General features: G+C 35.8%; 1 protein-coding gene across 1 annotated transcript; it reads right to left on the reverse strand.

The window, feature by feature from the left end:
* Positions 1-1166: 1166 nt before the first annotated feature.
* On the reverse strand, positions 1167-7930 carry LOC132548162 (uncharacterized). The gene is made up of 5 exons (XM_060211987.1): positions 7646-7930; positions 5337-5402; positions 4784-4870; positions 2299-2433; positions 1167-1472 (listed from the first exon to the last, which is right to left on the reverse strand). The coding sequence occupies exons 1-5, from the start codon at positions 7928-7930 to the stop codon at positions 1167-1169; spliced, it is 879 nt and encodes a 292-aa protein (XP_060067970.1).
* Between the last annotated feature and the right edge of the window lie 13900 nt (positions 7931-21830).

Below are 21830 nucleotides of genomic sequence, written 5' to 3' on the forward strand. Positions count from 1 at the left end.
GCTAATGTATAAGACAAATTACGTGAATACATAAGCGAGCAATAAAATCGTTTATTTCTTTGAAAAAAAATAAAAATCGTTTGGTCATTTTTCTACAATCAGTATTTATTATTATTATTTTTTTTTTTTGCAGGATGACTTTCCTTTGTCGGCATAGATTAGCAGCAGCTTATTTCAAGTAATTTAATATATAAATCCATATAAAACCTTAACGCTCATAATTCTAAATTACGCAAATACGAATTATATTCCGTAAGTATTTACATAAAAGCTCATTCACGTGTACCTGTAGTTGGTATGGTAAATGACGGCGAAAACATTTCGTTAAAGTCATTTCAATCCGGCACACCTTTCAGGGAAGGTTGAGAACTGATATGAACGGAACATATTATAATATTCGGGATTCGTTTGTATGGCGTTGTTAAACACTTGATAAATTGTATGCTGCGGGACAAGATTCCTATTAATACTAGAGGAACACCGCTCTAATTATCAGGCTTTGATTTTTATTCTTTGGCGTTATAAAGGAGGTATGAAAAGCATTATATTTTGGTCATGATATGGTCATTAGCAATTTCTCTACAGCGGCAAGTGTCATGCTTTCCCATGCAAGTGTTATAATGTAAGAGAGAATGACAACAATTCATTTTGACGGGGTTTTCTCCGTATGAACATTTCTACAGAAAAAAAATCTTACGAAAACCAAGTCATTGACTTTTCAATAATTATAGCAATTATTCCTAGCCAACATGCAATATAGTCTCATTTATATCACATCTAGAACAATGACCTTTTTTAATAATGAGTACTTTTCTTGATGAAGCGTGTCTTTTCAATGAACATATCAACCTGACTTTATCTCAAGATAATATAGTTGAATGACATTGATGCGTAGATTTGAGAAACCTTTTTCTCTCTAAACGTTGATTTCTGATCACGGGGTATATGAATATTCAAAGCTACACCTTCAAGTTCCTAATTAAAAGGGTGTTTCACGTATCACATTGGTGATTGAAGCCACAATCAATCATGATTTAGTAATTATCTAAAGCAACAGAAAAGCTGTCGATCACATTTGGTTACGTCACACACTGTATAAATTCTCTGTAAGTGCTAAAACCTTTTTGACATTCTCTTATTTTGCTCCGGCGTGCATAGCTTTTTTCTTAGAATGTAGCAACTTGTTCGGACGATGGGAGTGCCAGTCTCTTCAATCGGACATAGCTGGTGACGGAATCTTTCGTGGTTGGGCGGTCCCTGTGATTAGTCACGCTTTCGGTAGGAAAATATGGCTCCTCATCGATGACAACTGGTTCTTCCTGGATCGGTTTGTTTTCCTTTTTTGGCCATCGATCTGGCTTTTTGTTCACGTTTTGTGGTTTCTTTTGTGGTTCCGGTTCCGGTTCCGCCAGTTTGTTGGATACGGTGAACAGCTTACTATCTTCCCTCTGGGTAGCCAAGAGAACTTTTACCTGATGTAAGGAGAGAAAACTGAATCATTTAGATTATAATTTAAAGGATGCCCTTTTTCAATTCTGTTTATCAATTTTATATTATTATGCCGCTATCAACTGAGAGGTCATTAGGTCCAACAAATTGTGAACAAAGAGGTCAAATATTAAACGAAAAAATTAAACCACCAAAAGCTACTTCATTTCAGGATGGATTTGAGTTATTTGTTTACACAACCACGTTCAAACATGTCTTAATTAATTTCGTTAATTAGTTAATTATTTTCAAGAACATTTTATCATTCCATTTACTTTTGTAGTCTATACTTTGGACAACCATTGCATTGAAATCGCCCCAGACATATTATGTATACAAATCTATATAGTTTGAACATCTGGTATGAGTGCATGAATAAAGTTTCCGAGATCATGGTCACAGGCCACTTTTACAACAAACAGTTTGTACAAAAATATGCCAACCAATTTTCGAGGTGAACCTACACGAATCTACCTGTCTCAGTCGAAATGTGGTGTACGATATGAAATAGGCGGAATGTTGAAACTAGAGTTAATATAAAAACCTGCCTACTAACTTGTACATGTATCTGTTTTTCTACTTATAAGTATAATGGCTAACATAATGTGTATGTTTCTTCATTTCAATATAATTTGGGAGTTCTACAAGAGAATATACAACGCCTAAACATTTTGAAATTGATTGTATTTAACGCTTTTCGCTCCAAATTATTTCTAAATAATTTTCGTTAAGTTGTACTCTTCGCAATATCGATGGAATTGTCCATCAATAAATAAATAAATAATTCCTGGTTGATGATGTTGAACCTACCCGGTTGGTCCTGAGAGGGGAACAACAACAACAGATAGAAGCGGATACGATAGCGAATGCAATCTCGTTGAAGGAGAAGAAAGCTGTTAGAATTGGGATCAACCATCGGTACGTCTCGGCATCCATCGAATGTCTCTGTAAACAACGAAAATACATAATAAAAACTTCGATACGTCTCGACATTAATCGTATGTCTCTGTAAATAATTTAAAATGAACAATCAAGGCTTCGGTACGTCTCGGCATCCATCGTATGTATCTGTTACAGGAAAATGTACAACCAAAACTTCGGTACGTCTCGGCATATATCGTATGTCTCTATAGACAACGGAAAACACACTACCTTAAGTTCGGTATGTGTCGTGTGTCACGACATTCCTGAAAACATGAAATAAGACCAGCCTCGTATGCTATTTTTTGTTTATGTAGACGTTCAAACTACTGATGTTCATCTATATAACCTTCACGATTAATCAGCACACCGAATATCAGTGGGCCGTTAGTTACAAAATGAACAACATTTAACGAACCAAAATATATGTAAAAAACATATTTAGAATTAAAATGTTAATGAACCAGACGTAACTACAAACAGCTACAAAAAAAACCGATTATTATCTTCTGGACAGAAAAAAAAATTTTTATGGGCACTTGTTTTGCATCTTGCGTTTGTGTAAATGGTAAAGTAATTTTGTACTATGCTATATAGGTCATCCTTAATATTTCTGTATAATAAACCATTACATAAATAACTTCGATAAATCCGATAAATTTACAAAATTCCGTCTTACATTTTGTAATTTGAAATTGTTTGAGCGAATTTATATTTTTTGGATGAACATTACACGCATCTAGAAAATGTTATCTCAGATATGAGATTTACAGAAAGTAGAGATAATAGACTGTTATAAAGTTATACTATCGTTAACTAGTTTGTAACCTGCTTGTTTCATTATTATTGTTCATAAGACAGGTGAACGATATGGACAGTAACTTTTTTCTGAAGATAAATCTAGTTAATTAATTCACATTGATGATGACTTAACTATGAATCCACCTGTTTCTTTATCATTTTAACCCATAAAAAGACAAACTATATATATAATAAATAGCTGATTATAAGTGTAGGATATTTTCTTGGGGATTTGAGCGCTGAAGGAATTCCTTTGATAGTGAACGGTTTTTTTTTTCATCATTCTAACCATGGACCATACAATGATTATACGTTTCGTCACCGGATAATTTGGCCGAAACAACTGGCGAAGTCGAAGAACATTTACAACAAGATGGACGATTAATGCAAAAATATCTTAAAAATAACGAGGCAACATGGGCTTATATATAGCAGGCAGTTACAATTTCAAAAAATCAATGACATTCACAAAATCGACAGAATAAGTATTAAAGTCTAGCCAGGTGTTTTTCTGTTAAACATAACTCATGTCCGCTATATACATTTGTACTATACCGAAGGCACTTCATTTCACCAGTGTTTTTATTATGAGGTAGTTTAATCCACCTTCATCAACACACGTGGTATTGGTTTAATCCTCACATATCCCCCACATACACTTAAACCTATCTCTTCCTGCACTATTTCCGCGTACCCCTTCCTCACCCTACCAACACACACACATAATACAATTCCCGTTAATCTCTCCACGTGTCCCCTCTTCCCATACCTCCACCCCGTCATTCTCAACACTCCTGCAACTCACCCCGCCCCACCCAAACATATACTCCCATTCCTGAACACACTGCCACCCTATTCCATCACATTATCCCATTCCCAAAACCACTCCCACGACCGCCCCAACCCAACAAATTCTCCTTTTCCCGAAAAACATTCCCACCCCACCCCATCCCAACACATTCTCCCATTCCCCAACACGCCCTACCCCCACCCCACTCCAACACATTCTCCCATTCTCCAACACAAACCACCCCCAACCCCAACATATCCTTCCATTCCCAAACACACTCCCACCCCACCCTAACATATACTCCCACTCCTCAACACACTCCCACCCTAACATATACTTCAATTCCCCAACACATACCCACCCCAACATATACTTCCATTCCCAAGGACACCCCCAGCCCAATCCCAACATAAACTTCCATTCCCCAACACACACCCACCCCAATCCCAACATATACTTCCATTCCCCAACACACACACACCCCTATCCCAACACATACTCCCATTCCCCAACACACCCCCACCCCCATGCCAACATATACTTCCATTCCCCAACACACCCCACCCCCATCCCAATATATACTTCCGTTCTCCAACACATTCTCCCATTCCCCAACACACCCCCACCCCCATCCCAACATATACTTACGTTCTCCAACACATTCTCCCATCCCCGTCATTCTCCCATTCTCCAACACATTCTCCCATCCCCGTCATTCTCCCATTCTCCAACACATTCTCCCATCCCCGTCATTCTCCACGCTATTTGCTTAATTATACGTACCATGACTGAGACAACAGTTGTTATTGTCATACACACAGGTCCAAAGATGGCGGCGTTCATTATACTCAGTACCAGGAAGGTTAGTTTCTATCAAAACATTGACATATATTTTAGTTATCATGACCGTAACATAAATGTCGGTTTTCATAGAATTGTGAATACATCTATAAATTATATATCAAAATACGAAAATAATAACTAGCAACTTGACTTTGTGATATAAATTTCTACAATATGTCATATATCTGGTTCACGAGAATGTTTGATCAGATAAGAATTAATTAAGTATGAAATACTTCTATAATAGGTATCGCTACATCATTGAGATACTTTTTACTGTCACAAAGGCGCACATGTCCTGCTTATCTATTCCCACTACAGATAAAACCATGCGTACATATATTGAAAACTTCACTTTTGTCGAAATGCAGTTTAGGATTACGTAACATACACCACTAAGATAAACAATTCGCTGTTCGTTAAACCTATTGGGTAGTGTTCAGAAATTAAATCGTGTTTATGTCGTCTTTCTGACGACGTCGCCGTGACTTACAAAATAATTGAGCGTCGATTTGTTTCTCTGTGACATGCATGCGGCCATAGCTCCGGCGACACAGAACTGTGAACGATAGAGAAGATTGAACAAAGTATCACTCAGAATTATAGGGTCATGTACAATCTGATTCCATTTTACATGTTATTATTTTGTAAACAAATCAAAACGTCATTTCTTATTGAAGTAACATACATGTCTTGACATGACTTGTGTCCATTATGTCCCCTAAAAAATGGGGGAAACCTCTCTTTCCTGACGTCATCTATATGTAAGTACATGAAGCTTAAATACCGCCCTGTATCGATTCGTTATAGTGACGTGTAGCGGGGGACGGGAGATGAATTCGCTGATGGTCTGTGACGAGTCCGTGGTAAGAGAGATGTAGTATTAAATGTCCAAAACGGAGCTGATAAAACTAATGAAATTTTAACAACAGTGGTGCTAAATGTTTAAATGTACATATGTACAATTCCACTCCCTATCTGTACTTTGTTGACACTAACTGTCGCTAAACACTCAACAAGAAGCGTTTCATACGACGGCACGGTTCACAGTCTGTATAGGTAAAACAGGAAGCGAGTAAGCTAGACTCGTTGAAAAATCCTAGTGGTTTTTGTGTTACATTGAGCAGTAAAGATGGAGATCTTTGCCCGAACTGTGACACATCAACATTATTCAAACATTTCTCAGTGCTCCATGCTTTTTACTCAGCATTAAATAAAATGCACGGACACTGGTTAGTCCGCTGTTCGTATAATGTAACCTGGTGTTGTTTTATGCTGTCTTCTTGTCAATATTTCAATATTTCATAATTTAATGGGATAATACTTTACAGTCTTTCATTAGTGACTCTTCAATCAGTGGACATCTCAAACCTTTGTCGAAGAATCTATCTTTGACACTTTTTAAATGTTATTTTGCCTGCCGATGTATATGGGGGGAAATGCGTGTGTTTTTGGAAGCTGCTATATGTTTCTATAAGCTTCCGTGTGATAAAGATACATCTCTAAAACATAGTGTCGACGTCACCCAGCAGGTCATTCTATCCGGTCACATTGTACTGACAACAGGCTAGTCAGAAAGACTCTGATATGTTTCGGCCAGGGTCCAAAATCCGAGGCCTTCCACACCGGGTTAACTTATTCTAAAAAGTGAGGCAGCGTCAATAGAGGAATTAGAAAGAAACTTAGAGTTAGCAAGGCGAAATCAGATCTCAAATTTAATCACCTCTAACGAATCATGTCGTTGGGTTAGCAGGTACCATTCTTAAGCCAAACCTGCGGGGCAATATTACCTTATCAGAGAAAAACGTTAAAGGTATCTCCGAATCTACAAAAATGTTTTCTTATACAATAGAAACAGTATTAAGTTTACAAGCTTTCATTCATATTCGTAAATATACATTTCAGTAAGTTGTCTGTACGGGGACTTGTCAAACAGTTACAAGGACGGACACATTCTCTATTTCTTTATTTGTATATATTAAAAGAAGTTAAAAATCTCTCAGGTAATTATACTATTTCTAGAATGGATACTACGTACGACGACAACATCTCATAATTTTGGGCAACGCAACACACCACCTAATTAATGAACAATCGCCGGAGTAATATATCAAAGGACACGATCATGTCAGTACATATGTCTTCCGCCTGTCAAATCCCCGTATGTAGATATAATACTAACGGAATTTTACATACGTGCTACAGGATTGCCACACGCGAAAGCCAGATGCTTGTTTGGGCTGATTTCCAAATCCAAATAAAGGCATTGCGTGTTTAATCAAACTCAGCCTTATCGTATGATTAATCGTAATGTTATCCGAATATATTTACTTCGCCTCCGTAACTATTTGTTTATCAAATTTCTGATTTAAACCAAAGTGTCAAACTCGGCGTTGAATCTAGGAGCTTATACTCCGCCACCGCTATCTATAGTCTTAGGTAAAACGTTCATTTTATTTAGAAGACAATGGGGGTTTCCCATAAGTAAGGGAATGCACGGCATTTTCGAGTTAAACGCATCACGATCTGACGGCTTACGAAATTTTTGTCACTTTTAAAATGTCTTTTTGCCATCGATGATGAAATGTCATATAACGGTTTCTTAATTTCTGTTTCCCTCTCTCTCCCTTTAAAAAGAACGTAATCAATGGGGAACCTAGCAAATTGCGAAGAAATGACATTCAAGATTTAAGCTGATAATGGTGTCATTATTATTCTTGTAATATAATGAAATTCACAATTTGAATTGATTGATTGAAAACATGTTTTAAGGACCAGTACATATAAGAGAAGCAAACTGACCCATAGACCACACCAGATTGGAGCGGAGGATATTGTCAATGACATAAGCGTAGATCGTGCCTCTTGCAGTTCCGACGAAATGGGCGTGGCTGATGTGGCAAACAGCGTTTCCTGGTCTTCAAAAACATACATGAGGATATCAACCAAACCCAGTGTAATACAAATTGCCCCTAGTCCAATCTGAACTGCTCCGACGACCTTTAAACCCGATAAAGGAAAATCCTCAATCTTGCTGGTGTCAACACCCTCCACCTCCATCACACGAGCAGTGGGCGTGCCCGGCATTGTTCCTCAATTAATCAGAGTATCTATAAAATAGAGACTAATCTAGAAATTATCATCATTCAATTGATTTCAATTTCAAAAGGTTTCATAAGGAATTTTTTATTTACATTTTCATGCACTTTAATGACTTTTTTATTCATAAAATTTGATCAAATAAAATAAATATGAACAAGAAGCACATATATCACACTTCAACCCGAAAGTTAAAGTGCATGATGTACATAACCTGAGAAAACCGGATCAAGTCGCTAAATATCCAGATATGTATAAAAACTGCGAAATAATTTCATCGAGGTGACTGAAGTAAAGGATATTTCCACGATGCAAATAAAAGACTATATGCCCCCGAAAATTTTCGGGGCGCTTAAAAATAAATAATCAAATTTACTAAGAGCGCATTCTAGACCCCCTCCCATATACAGATATATCTAACTTTGAAAATTTCATCAAAATACTATATTAACATCGTAATCCAACTGCGTTAAAAATTACTGTTTCATAACCCGATTAATTCCTTAGTTCCGTCACGTTGAAGGGATGGTCGCAGGACAAGGGCGTGACTTTTCCGCTGACAATTACACATACGTTGAGCTCAACCAAGTTGCTTTCTAACTTTTGAGAAAAAAAAACCCAATACTCTTCAAACAGTTCAAACTTCAGTCTTTCTTGTACCTTCAATTAACAAATGACTTCGTAATATTTTTAAGTAAACAGTAGGGATTTATGTTTTGATCAGGTTAAGAAGTTGTATGTAAACTTTTACAATTACGTTCCGGTAGAAAAGACATTTTGATTTATTCAGTAAAATGAAAAAAATATCTTTTTTCATAAAAGTGTAAGTGCTCAAACGCAACCTGTAGTTTTGTTTGGTACAGGTGTTAAAGCAATTATGTGGGGCTTGAAATAATTATGTATTCATTAAGTGTTCAAAAAGTCACACGAGACAATAATGAAGGTGAGTGTGTAAAACCTAATATTGGTGACAAGTTAAGGATAGGTCCCATCGCCTGAATATTGACGTAATAAATTTGTCACACAAATCTTTTCATGCGTATGTAAAGACATACACTCTAGCTTAAGCTGTGAGATTTATATATATATCGTACGTCCGAGAGCTAATCGATTTCTTCTGCTCTTGTCACCATTGGGAACTATCAGAAATGTAAGGAATGTAAGGAATGCCGTTCCTTTGCGCAATCTTCTTAAAATATCAATAAGCTAAAGTCAATAACTGACAAGTTATTGTGAAGAAAGCGCCAGGCCAATCTTCTCCAAGATCTTACTTTAACTTCCTTACAAGATACAAAATATAACGGGAGAGTGTCTGCGAGACAGCGCCAAGATCAATTTTCTCTAAGATCTTACTTCACTTCCAACATGATACAACATAAAACGGGAGTGTCTACGAGACAGTGCCCCGATCAACCTTCTCTAAGGTTTTATTTCACTTCCAATAAGATACCAAATAAAACGGGAGAGTGTCTGCGAGACAGCGCCTAGATCAACCTTCTCCAAGATCTTATTTCACTTCTAACATGATACAAAATGAAACGCGAGCGTGACTGCGAGACAGCGCCTAGATCAACCTTCTCAAAGATCTTACTTTCACTTCCTAACAAGATACAAAATAAAACGCGAGCGTGACTGCGAGACAGCGCCTAGATCAACCTTCTCAAAGATCTTACTTTCACTTCCTAACAAGATACAAAATAAAACGCGAGCGTGACTGCGAGACAGCGCCTAGATCAACCTTCTCAAAGATCTTACTTTCACTTCCTAACAAGATACAAAATAAAACGCGAGCGTGACTGCGAGACAGCGCCTAGATCAACCTTCTCAAAGATCTTACTTTCACTTCCTAACAAGATACAAAATAAAACGCGAGCGTGACTGCGAGACAGCGCCTAGATCAACCTTCTCAAAGATCTTACTTTCACTTCCTAACAAGATACAAAATAAAACGCGAGCGTGACTGCGAGAAAGTGCTGGACAGCTCAGGGTCTTTTATGTTATACATTTATACTTATCATGGGTTGTTTTCCTATGATATTTCTATAAAGTTTTTATAGGAAATTGATAGTGAAGATGACACTGCTGTGTTCCTTAACGTTGTAAATACTTATCAAAACTCATCCTTGGAATCTTTCATTACATTACAGATTCTTCATTTATGCTTATTTCGATAATATAAAAATTTCATTTAGGTTTCGACTTTCCCCATAGCTAATAATGCTATCTATGGACACATTGCCAAAATACTACAGGACAGAAAGTAAATCAATTTCCCATAGAGATATACATCAATTATTTGAGAAACACACGATCTTATTATGCTTGTACTTTTTCAGACGTCTCAATGTAAATCTGTCATTTGTTCAGATTTTGTCCTAGTTTTATTGAATTTGAGTTTAGATTATGATTATGTGCACATTTTGGTATTTTTTGTTGTCGTTTTAGAGTCCGGACATATCACATACCTCAGTCGTTATCGTGTATTCCGTTGAACGGTACAATTAAGTTTAATGCTATAAACAAATCATCGACTTCAGCAACGCAATAAATAGGTCATCAAGTATTTCAGGACATCAAGTATTTCAGGACATCTAGTATTTCAGGACATCAAGTATTTCAGGACATCTAGTATTTCAGGTCATCTAGTATTTCAGGACATCAAGTATTTCAGGACATCTAGTATTTCAGGTTATCAAGTATTTCAGGTCATCTAGTATTTGAGGTCATCAAGTGTTTTTAGTCATCAAGTATTTCAGGACATTTTAGGACATCACGTATTTCAGGACATCAAGTATTTCAGGACATCAAGTATTTCAAGACATCTAGTATTTCAGGACATCAAGTAGTTGAGGTCATCAAGTGTTTTTGGTCATCAAGTATTTCAGGACATCAAGTATTTCAGGACATCTAGTATTTCAGGACATCACGTATTTCAGGACATCAAGTATTTCAGGACATCTAGTATTTCAGGTCATCTAGTATTTCAGGACATCAAGTATTTGAGGTCATCAAGTGTTTTTGGTTATCAATTATTTCAGGACATCAAGTATTTCAGGACATCTAGTATTTCAGGTCATCTAGTATTTCAGGACATCAAGTATTTGAGGTCATCAAGTGTTTTTGGTCATCAAGTATTTCAGGACATCAAGTATTTCAGGACATTTAAGGACATCAAGTATTGAAGGACATTTCAGGACATCAAGTATTTCAGGACATCAAGTATTTCAGGACATTTCAGGACATCAAGTATTTGAGGTCATCAAGTGTTTTTGGTCATCAAGTATTTCAGGACATCAAGTATTTCATGACATCAAGTATTTCAGGACATTTCATGACATCGAGTATTTCAGGACATCAAGTATTTCAAGTCATCAAGTATTTCAGGACATCAAGTATTTCAGGACATTTAAGGACATCAAGTATTGAAGGACATTTCATGACATCAAGTATTTCATGACATCAAGTATTTCAGGACATTTCAGGACATCAAGTATTTGAGGTCATCAAGTGTTTTTGGTTATCAATTATTTCATGACATCAAGTATTTCAAATCATCAAGTATGTCAGGTTATCAAGTATTTCGGGTCATCAAGTATTTCAGGAGATCAAATCTTGCAGCTTACAATACAAATATGTACTGACAAGTTAGTACAGTACCGATATCACAGGGTTTACGGGAAAACGTACTTCTACATTAACTGCTCCTATTTCTTCTATAATGTGCCAAACCCATGATATATACAGTACATGTACGTTAAAGATTGGTTAAATTACAGTGAAATCTGCATATCAAAACGTATATTTAGACTGGTGAAATAACGAGTAGAAAATCAAAACATCAATGAACATATATGATATATATTTGGTATGTAAACAGGTTTCATAGCAAATTCTATTTTGTTCAATCGTATGTTTACCGGTAAAGTGCTAATTTGCGCAGCGCAGATAGCTATCGGAAATAGACAGAAATAATGTACACGGAAATAAAAATCTAACAAAATAGCCATACATAAATCTTACCTGTTTCCCGTCTTTAATACTGGAATTCAAACTTCATTGTAAATGTACAAAATTATATGAGACCTACCTTTACAATCCAGACACGTCCAGTGCCAATTTCGGTCCGTACACATTTATCCGCCTGATAACGATTTCATTATTAAATGCTACTACGACGTCTATTTATCAGGTGATAACAAATTTTTCTTAATTCGACCAGACTTAAATTTTGATAAGGCAGTCGGTTATATCCCATAATAAACCTACGTCACAAAAGTACCTATCTCTATCTGGTTTTAAAGGTCAATATTATCAATGGTCACGCTTAACGTAGACATAGGATGAGGGTGATCAAAACGCTTGAATTGTATTGGTTTTGTTGGCGTTCAATATAAGTTGTATGATTGTGAATTCGCTACAAATTAATATATACAACTAAACTGGGGATTTAAAAGGAATTTAAAAGTAATTCAAAACTTATATGTAGTATGAATGTGATCCCAAAGCAACAAAAAAGATACTGGCATGTCAACAGAATCTCCATTCTAAAATAAACTCTTCGAAACCAGGGCAGTATAAAATAATAGTAATAACACAATATATTCTTGGATGGTATGTTCCTACTGGTTCATCGGCGACAACATCAGCCTTGTAAATCTTGGTCAATCCAAATAAGTTACGTTTCCAAATGAGAATATGGAACATAACATTGGAGCTATCAGGCATTTTAACGAATATAAAACACGTCTAGCTTCTTATCGCAGAATGAGGTCATTATAATGAGTTTGTCAGTCAATTTCCGATATCTCACACGACAATTGAATCAGCTACGACATTTTTACACCGCTGGAGATGCAGGAAGGATGCCATCCAGAAATGGAAAATTCACAATAGGAAAAATGACATATCGTGCTTATTATACGGTTTGGTGAAAACCTGTGTTGGTTTCGTTGTAGGAACAGACCGAAGTCATCGATTGATGTAGAAGAACTTGTCGTATCTTTGGTTTCAGGTGGGTCCGAAAGACATGGTCAGTAAATTTCTTGTTATTTTAAGTCAGAATCATTATGTATTTGTCAACTAAAATAGTTGATCTGATTTGATTTGGACGTATTTTTCACAAAATACGCTTCAGTATTGTTTACGCCCATGAACATGTATTATGCCGTCGTTCACTTTTCGTTGAAAAAAAACTCTCATAACAAGAGAACGAAAGCAATTCTTTCAAGTTACTTTTAAAAAATAAACATTTGTCCATTCTCTAGTCATTTACTGATTGGCATATTTATGCAGAAATATCGTTTAAGTCAGGTAGTTCTGTGAATTAAAAAATAAGAAATTGTGTCGTCTAAGAGAAATTGTAGGGGTCAAAAAGGGGCCGACGATAATTACAAATTGTGACCAAAAATATCTTTGCCAGGACTTCTGAACGTTTTATAGTTCTTTACTGTTGGATTGATATCTATCTTTCTTAGTCAAAAGGGCAGCTGATGTTATCATTAGTATTTTAATGCGTGTATTTGTATATTCCATATTTGTCTTTTAAATGAAGTTTATGTAGTTTAGAGGAGAAATAGGTATTTCTAGACAACGACCAGTGTTTACAATATGTATCTCCCTGATGCCTTACTGCAGGTAATTATGTCTGTGTTTTAAGCTTATCACCAAGTAACGACCAGTATTCCACTATGTAACAAGTATTTTTATACAATGCAGTTTTAGGAGACTGTTCTCACAACTTCCAAACGAGGTATAATTGGAAGGAATAGTAAACCGCTTTCGTATTTATTTGTCAATCAATATAACGGATTGAAACAATAAATAGATAATAAAGAGATATGTATCCGTGATGGCATGTTGTTCAGGATATAAGTAATTTGACAGGTACAAACATACATAGGTTCTGCGTCTGTGAAGCCTGACAAAATCATTAGCTATTTCCACTTACAAGTGAATGATATGTCCCCCGGTGACATCATCGAATTAGGATACAATTTGTGTGTTGAATAAAATTATTGTTTGGTTGATAAATAAAATAGGATTTTTGGTTGCATTACTGTACTACCGTCTCAAAGACTGAAAACAATTACACAATCAATACAAAACGGTTTTAGCTGTGAGAGTTACCTCCCTGTTATGTGTCTGCTATAAACGTTGATGTATTGCGTATTCATTTGTTTACATCGAATGTCGACTTATCGACATTCAGTGATGCCATAATGATAAGATTGTTTTAAGTATTCGTTTATTTGAATTTGAATCGTTTCAATATGGAAATATATTGGTACCACAGGAGCAATTGACGATGTACATTTCTTCCTTTCGAGATAGTATTACAAGAGTCATAATACTGAATTTGGCTTGAAACTATGAAAAACTTGAATTTGACCAAATGATGCAAGAGTTTGCGATGGAGTTCAAAACATTATCTGGATCTAATGTGTTTGCTTGTAAATGCTATTTCATTGCGTGTTTTAGTAACATATCATAATATCAAATGCCCATGGTATCCATTCACATTTTCAGGTAATTTCCTCTGGCAGTAAAGATTAGTTGTAATATTGAGAAGGCAAACATGAGATAATGGCGGTACAATGGAAATAACAGACAACATCACACAACGTACCCAAAAGCAACACAGGCTAATATCCAGACTGGTGATTTAATCACTTGTTTTTAATTATTATATATTTACATCGAATTGCTTAATATGAAGTCTTAAAGAGCCAGACCCACTCCGTTATAGATAATTTTCTATTTTTTAATGGCAGGAAATGTTGTTGTATACTAATAGATAATATATAGATAAAGACTTGTATAAAGTTTCGAACCTGAAATTGAAAGGGTACCGGAGATATCGGTGCCGGAATTAGTCTCATTAATCACACCAGGATATGAATATTGATGAGGAAAAGTCACGTGATACGTTCAGACGCGGTCAGAACCAAAACAAAAATGGAGGAAGAGGTGAGTAGTACGTCCGATAAATGCAATCAATACTCTATATATCCTGTATAGAAATCATCTATCGTATGTATTGATCACATCTTTCATTGCTAAGATATGACACAAAAAAGTGAAGATTACGAGAAAAAGTCTCAGAGTCCGTTTAAACACGTTTTCTTCCCCGCTTCCCTCGCACGCTTCCTGCCATGTTGGAAGACGGCAGATTTATTTACAGTTCTTTGCGCATGCGTCAGAGGGCAGAACTTCCTGCATAATTATGAGGATATGCCTTAAAAGTCACATATTTGTAGACAAGCAACAAAATAGATATACAGAACTAATGAACATGTAACTATACTACAATCATTTCATTTTGATTCATAAGCAACAACATATAGAATTATAACATGGCAATATAGATACAAAATGTATATGATATATTCCGTTTGTGCAGGATTGCAGTACACCCAGCAGCAACTACATTTCAGAAAAAAATTATACTACGTCATAGCACCATCATGTCGCCATTAGGCAACTACTCTTTATAGTAGTAACAAGTAACAATCTTCTCTGTAGCGTTTACGATAACAGGAAAAAGTTTCAGTCAGCTATCCTCTACCTACTCTCCCATGTTTAAAAAAGGTTATTAAGACAAGGAATACATAACACGATCATATTATTAGCATTATCACAGCCGTGGAATGAATAAGAGACTACACAAAATATCAAACGGCTGCTACGTTATTGCTAGAAAATAATGTTTAATACAAATTTTTGACGGCAAAATTAATTCTGAATAAGTTGAACATATCGATATAAATTGACTTTCATGTTTGACTATATTCCTTGCACATAATGAGTATTTGAAATATTTTCAAAACCGTTACTTAATTCTTGATGAAATACAAAAGTTCTGATGGTTTGAACGTTGCCATATATGCAGGTACCCAGTTCGACGCTCCCTATCCGTGGCGGGTTGTGTTCAAGTGCAGGTACCCGGTTCGATGCTACCTATCCGTGGCAGGTTGTGTTCAAGTGCAGGTACCCGGTTCGATGCTCCCTATCCGTGGCGGGTTGTGTTCAAGTGCAAGTACCCGGTTCGATGATCCCTATCCCTACCCCTACCTTTCTTTGTTACTGACGTTATATCCTTAATTTAAAAAAAAACTCATCATAAGGTGGGCCTCCCTCTATTGCTCAGTGAGGTAGTAACCAGCGACTTCATGAAGACTCCTTCTAGGACTGGTCCTGTCTGATTAGGGGCTATAAACCCAGAAAAAATGACGACTCTACGCTATATATCAAAAGAACGACCACGTTAAAAATTAACCATAAACAAAACCAACAACTAATTAATAAGTAATTAATACAACGACAAGTTTGTCTTGAAGTGAATAATGCAAATAATTGATGCCGTGTATTTTTCTTTTTACTTTTTACTGTTGGTTCCGTTGTTGTATACCTTGCTCTCATTTGAGAACGTGACTTATTTGGATAGACCAGATGCAACAGAAAATGTTTACTCTTCCAAGACACCTAGACTTTTTCTCCATGTACTTTTTCAGGCGTCTCCGTGCTAATTGTTCTTTTGCTTATATTTTATTTATTTTGTATTTTGATTTTGATTAGGCAAGTATTTTCTTGTACTTTTTACAAATATGGAATGTTTGTTTTTGATGTCTTTGCAATAATGCATGACTATATATAGATATGTTAAAGCTGCAGAAAAAGCGGAGGCCAGATAATGGCATAGTTTATTTATATTCTGTGTGTTGCAGAAATGTGTAATCTTACAATATTTCACTCATTCTTATTGGCTTATTACAAAGTACCTGTGCTCTTTCATTTATCTCAATGGAAGTAACTGGTTTAATTCATTACATGTCTGTAATGAATTGACAATGGCCGAATATTATCTTATAATCAGACCTCTTGAGACAACGAAAGGGGATAGCATGATTGCGTCCAAAGCTCCTGAACATCAATGTTTTCAAGCGAGAATGTGGAAGAGATACTATATGTAAGACATCGTATTTAACAAGCAACTGTTATCTAATGAAGCATAAATTGGTCTTTTACTATTTAATCTTGGTTTTCACCTTCAGGTCTTTATTGAAGCAGAGCCAATCGGATTCAACTTCGATTCAAAATCGTTACCTTAGAAAGCTCAAAAGTTTTCCGAGAATAAATCCCTACTCCATTCACGTCACGTTAACATCCAGTACGAGACTGGCAAACTTGTAAATCAAATTTCTTGGGATTTTCATATGCACATATTGTGACTTATTATCGGCTTACGAGTCGAAAATCAAACGTTAAACAATTCTGCTCTAGATTAACCCAAGCTGCTCCCATCGCTATGCTCCAGTCATTTGATGAAATGGCAACGATATGTATAGAAAAGTATGATTAGAAATCTTGTTATCAAATCTCTACAGAGTAAACCTAAAAGGTCGCAAAAACAAGAGACAGTGTCATGTATTAATCATGGTCTGTGTGGGCGTCTACGCAATCTCGCTCTGTAAACTTTCGAGATTGCGAGGTTACGAGATGACCCTAACCGATCACCATACCAACGAAACAGCATAAAAACCGTTTAGGTCACGTGATATCTTCAAGAAGATCAACCTGTGTGTTAGTGAGATTTACCTAATATCTCCACGTGTTGGTTAACACTTTTTATTGACTACAAGCTGTATTAGTTGGTCTCATTCCATTAAACATACCGAACAGTGGAAGAACTGTTTTAACATACGTTTTCGACAAAACGACCAAGTTACTCTGTAGGTACTGTTATAACGTTTTAAGAACAGTGGAAGAGCTTTTTTAACATATGTTTTCGACAAAACGACCAAGTTACTCTGTAGGTACTGTTATAACGTTTTAAGAACAGTAGAAGAGCTTTTTTAACATATGTTTTCGACAAAACGACCAAGTTACTCTGTAGGTACTGTTATAACGTTTTAAGAAGTATCATGAGTAGTTCATGTTGCAAGCGTCTGCTTTATCATGACTCAGTCGCTAAATATACATTTTGTATGTGTTACTGAAAATTCGAGGTGTTTTACTGATCGGAAATACATTACAATTGTTTATAAGTTGGATGTTTCCGTTTGTTGACATAAGAACAGGAGTGCTTCGTGTATCATATATCCACATTCATGTTAGAGATATCTGTTTGCTTAAAAGAATACCAACATGTCAACATAATCATAATCCAAACTCAAATTCAGTAAAACGGTGACTCATGAAAACGTAGAAGAAGAACAAGACAAAGGATTCCGGAAAGTTCTGCCTCATTGACGACACCCGCCATGTAAACCTTGGTCAGTCTCAGTTAGCACGTCATGTTCTCAAATGAGAACAAGGTCTACAACAACGGGACCCACTGGCACACTAACCAGCATGAAACACATCCAGCTTTTTATCACACAAACAAACAGAATAGTTCTCAATGACGACAGTACGACGTTCCTATGCTCAACTCCGGGCCAGTCATTGCCGACTTTGAGTACTTGAAACTTTAATCTAAAGAAAGACAATGCCATTATATTCCGATAAATTCAATGGGAGAGTACAGTTTATATATCTTATTTACATTATGAAACAATTTATTGGGCAGTTTTTTCTGCGTACATATTTTGATATTTTATCTGCATTGTCCCTGACATTTACCTCCGTTACATTAAATTTGCTATATTCAACACAAATCCCGTGTTTTTCAGTTTGCAACTTCATTTCTTGATGAAATGTATTAAGAATTTTGTAGTTTGATCGTTTCATAGTTCAAATCTTAAAACTTATTTAAATCGTTTTATGTATGGTGAAATGTATGATATTGCTGCTGTTAACCTGACCTGTCAGAATAAGCTAAGCGAACGTTTCTGTTGAAGGCTTCGACATGTTCGTGTACCACTCCTTGTTATAGTGCTGTCACAGTGAAATATACTGACAAAGCATTAGTTTGGTTTCATATCACTTAAATTCCTTGAAATTTTTTACTTTGATAATAACAATGAAATTTCCTACTCTGATGATAACAATGAGATTTCCTTAAAAAACTCATCACTTTCACTTGTTTAAGGTAATGTGTGATACACACTCCACTAGTCATACAATTTGAAGACAAATAAACAATACCCGTGGCATTATGTTCCTGTTTGCCAGAATGTCCACAAGCTGACATGTCAGAATTTAAGTTTTCACGTAAATAACTGTATATTTTCCTACAGCAGCTGCCATCTACCTAATTGAGGTGAGAGGTAGAATGCAGTCAGTATGACAAAACTTATCTGACAATACGTCTTGTTCAGCAATATGTACATTACAACGAAAAATGTCTTTATTTCTAGTTAGGTGTTATCATAATGACGTGACCACGCGTTCTCTCGTGGTATTTGACTGTGTAATTAAGGCTTCGTATTAGTATCAATTTTCATGCACCGTGCATTTATATTCAGCAGGGGGTAGGCGCATGTAATTTAGGGCCGCGATACCCTTGTTTAAGATAATTGGAGACATCAGAACTACATTTTGACGTCACAATTTACCTGTGATGTTTTTCTTTTGCCCTTTGGATCTAAATCAGATGATGACGTAGCATATTTTCATTATGTTCATCTGTAATACGTACCATACCCGCTGTAACTTGTGGCGTGTAAAATGCAAATGTCTTAAACACTTAGGTACTTTGTTACATATGAAGTTACACAGGTACAGCAGTAACAAGTCTTAACTTTGAAATAGATACCTATGTAGATATCATTTATAAATATGTTTTGCATACATAACATCGCTTAAGGATTGATATTGCAGGTGTTTTGTGTTTTTTTATAAACTAAACAAAAAACGCATTTTTTATTACAGTGTTAGCCTGTCTTCCTTCCAGTTTAAAAACGTTCCATCATCTGGGTCTAATACTAATATACATGTATCTCCCTGTCAGCTGCTTATTGTAGCCAAGACAGGGTAAAAAACAAATGCAATATATTGAATAGATAATAGACACCTGGTTCCACAATGACACTGTATTACAGATGTCAATTCTCCTGACCTCAGCAATTCAGTTTCAGTTTTCAGTTTCTTTCAGTTCGTAAACTTGTATCTTTATTTTCCTCTTCGTTCTCGTCATAGTGTTTTATCATCTTTCGTAACTTTTTGATTGCTTCTTAAAGCCAACTAGGCTAGGTTCCATCATATTATTTCTGCCAGCACTTCATAACGAATACCTTGCAATGTGGGTCTATTTTGTCCCGTAATAAAGTATGTTATTGCAAATACACTGGGGAAAAACAATCATTCGTGTAATTCCTTCGTAATAAACATAACAAATTGTTCATTCCTTCCGTTAAACTATTTCAGTCTAGATAACTCATTTATCGAAGTATATGATGTTTCCATTTTGATGAGAGAAAGATAAACGCCGCCATATTTTCGCCTCATGATTTCTACTGGCCCTCTAAAGAATTGCTCTGGTCACCACGTGGCCACTCCAAGAAAAAGATTTTTCGAAATTTTTGCCTTCCTCAGTAATGTTTTCTACTCTATCGGTAACAAATTTCAAATGTTATACGACATTAAAATCAACCAAACCATCCATAAGTGCTGTCAGGGAAACTTATCCCTATCTTATACGGGGCATATAACCATCAGGCACAGAACACTGCAGGAACGGAACAATAAACATGTGTACCAAACTTTAATGACATCATCAGGAGACTAACCCTCATCGCACGGTTTGAAGACAATCAAATCAACACAACTGTTAAGTAAATTCTAAAATTTCAAACAGAACAGAAAGCGTCAAAGTTCCAATATATGTTTCATTGCTATGGCTACCTTGGTATATGAGAAAACTCAATCACTTTAGTTGTAATGGATACATGAAGGCATGTGAAAATATCATAACCTTGATGTTGTAGCATGAAGCACAGATACCACTGTCCATTTCGAAAATGAGAATTGCAGCTTGCATCAATGAAAACAGACATGACTGAATAATATCTGTTCGTATGGAACTCGACATTAGACATTTAAAAACTCGGACACTGTTTTTGAAATTGCATATCAAAAGATGTAATTTCTATATACAGAAAGACATCATTACCTGTTCGGTACAACAACTGTCAGAGTATGTTTACGTCTGCGACCGTTTATTCCACATGTACTCTCCTAACAGTATTTCCAATTAAATATTCGCTCACTGTCAGATTGTGCGCATTAGGATATGAAACAGCCAGTGACATGGTCGTATAGTATGTGTGTAATTACAGCTTTAATGGATAAACTTCTTTGTAAGGACATTCAATACGTGTAAAGAAATAACTGCTGTATTGTAGTGTTATAGCAAAATATTTATACGGATAGTCATGGATTTTACCTCTGGATCTCAACAAAGTAAGATTTTTCAACTTTTATGCAGGCAAACATATCATATTGGGAGCAATGGTAAATGATAAAATAGGACAGTGTAGTTTGTTTATTAACATGTAATGTTTGCATTTTTATTTTCATTCCCGTTCAATTTTGTACAAAATCTGTAGATTTAAGAAGACATTAAAGAGACTAGATGGTTAGATTTCATTATTTTTGCCATGCGTTTGACTTCGGGAAATCATTGCAATATTGAAGTTAGACTACTAACAAAATTTTAACACTTTTTTGAGAAAACATTTATAGATTTTCAGCTTCAAACGAACACTTGTCAACAATTGTTGTTGTGTCTAATGCCATTCGCTGTTTTGATCGGAGAAAGTGGAGTTCATCACGTGACCTCTTGGAACCTCGTTCTAACCCGCCGCTTTGTTATAGTTTTAAAATTTTCCCACTTAATAATATGAATAAGTGATTGGTGCTCATCTTTTTAAAAATAATCTTTATGCAAGCTTTCTCATATTATATTTAACAGAAAGTGCACAACTTAAAACATATTTAAACGTTATAA

The sequence above is a fragment of the Ylistrum balloti genome, unplaced genomic scaffold (assembly GCF_031769215.1).
Source record: "Ylistrum balloti isolate Yb309-2 unplaced genomic scaffold, AGI_CSIRO_Ybal_v1 Utg369614, whole genome shotgun sequence".
In the NCBI taxonomy this organism is placed as follows: Eukaryota; Metazoa; Mollusca; class Bivalvia; order Pectinida; family Pectinidae; genus Ylistrum; species Ylistrum balloti.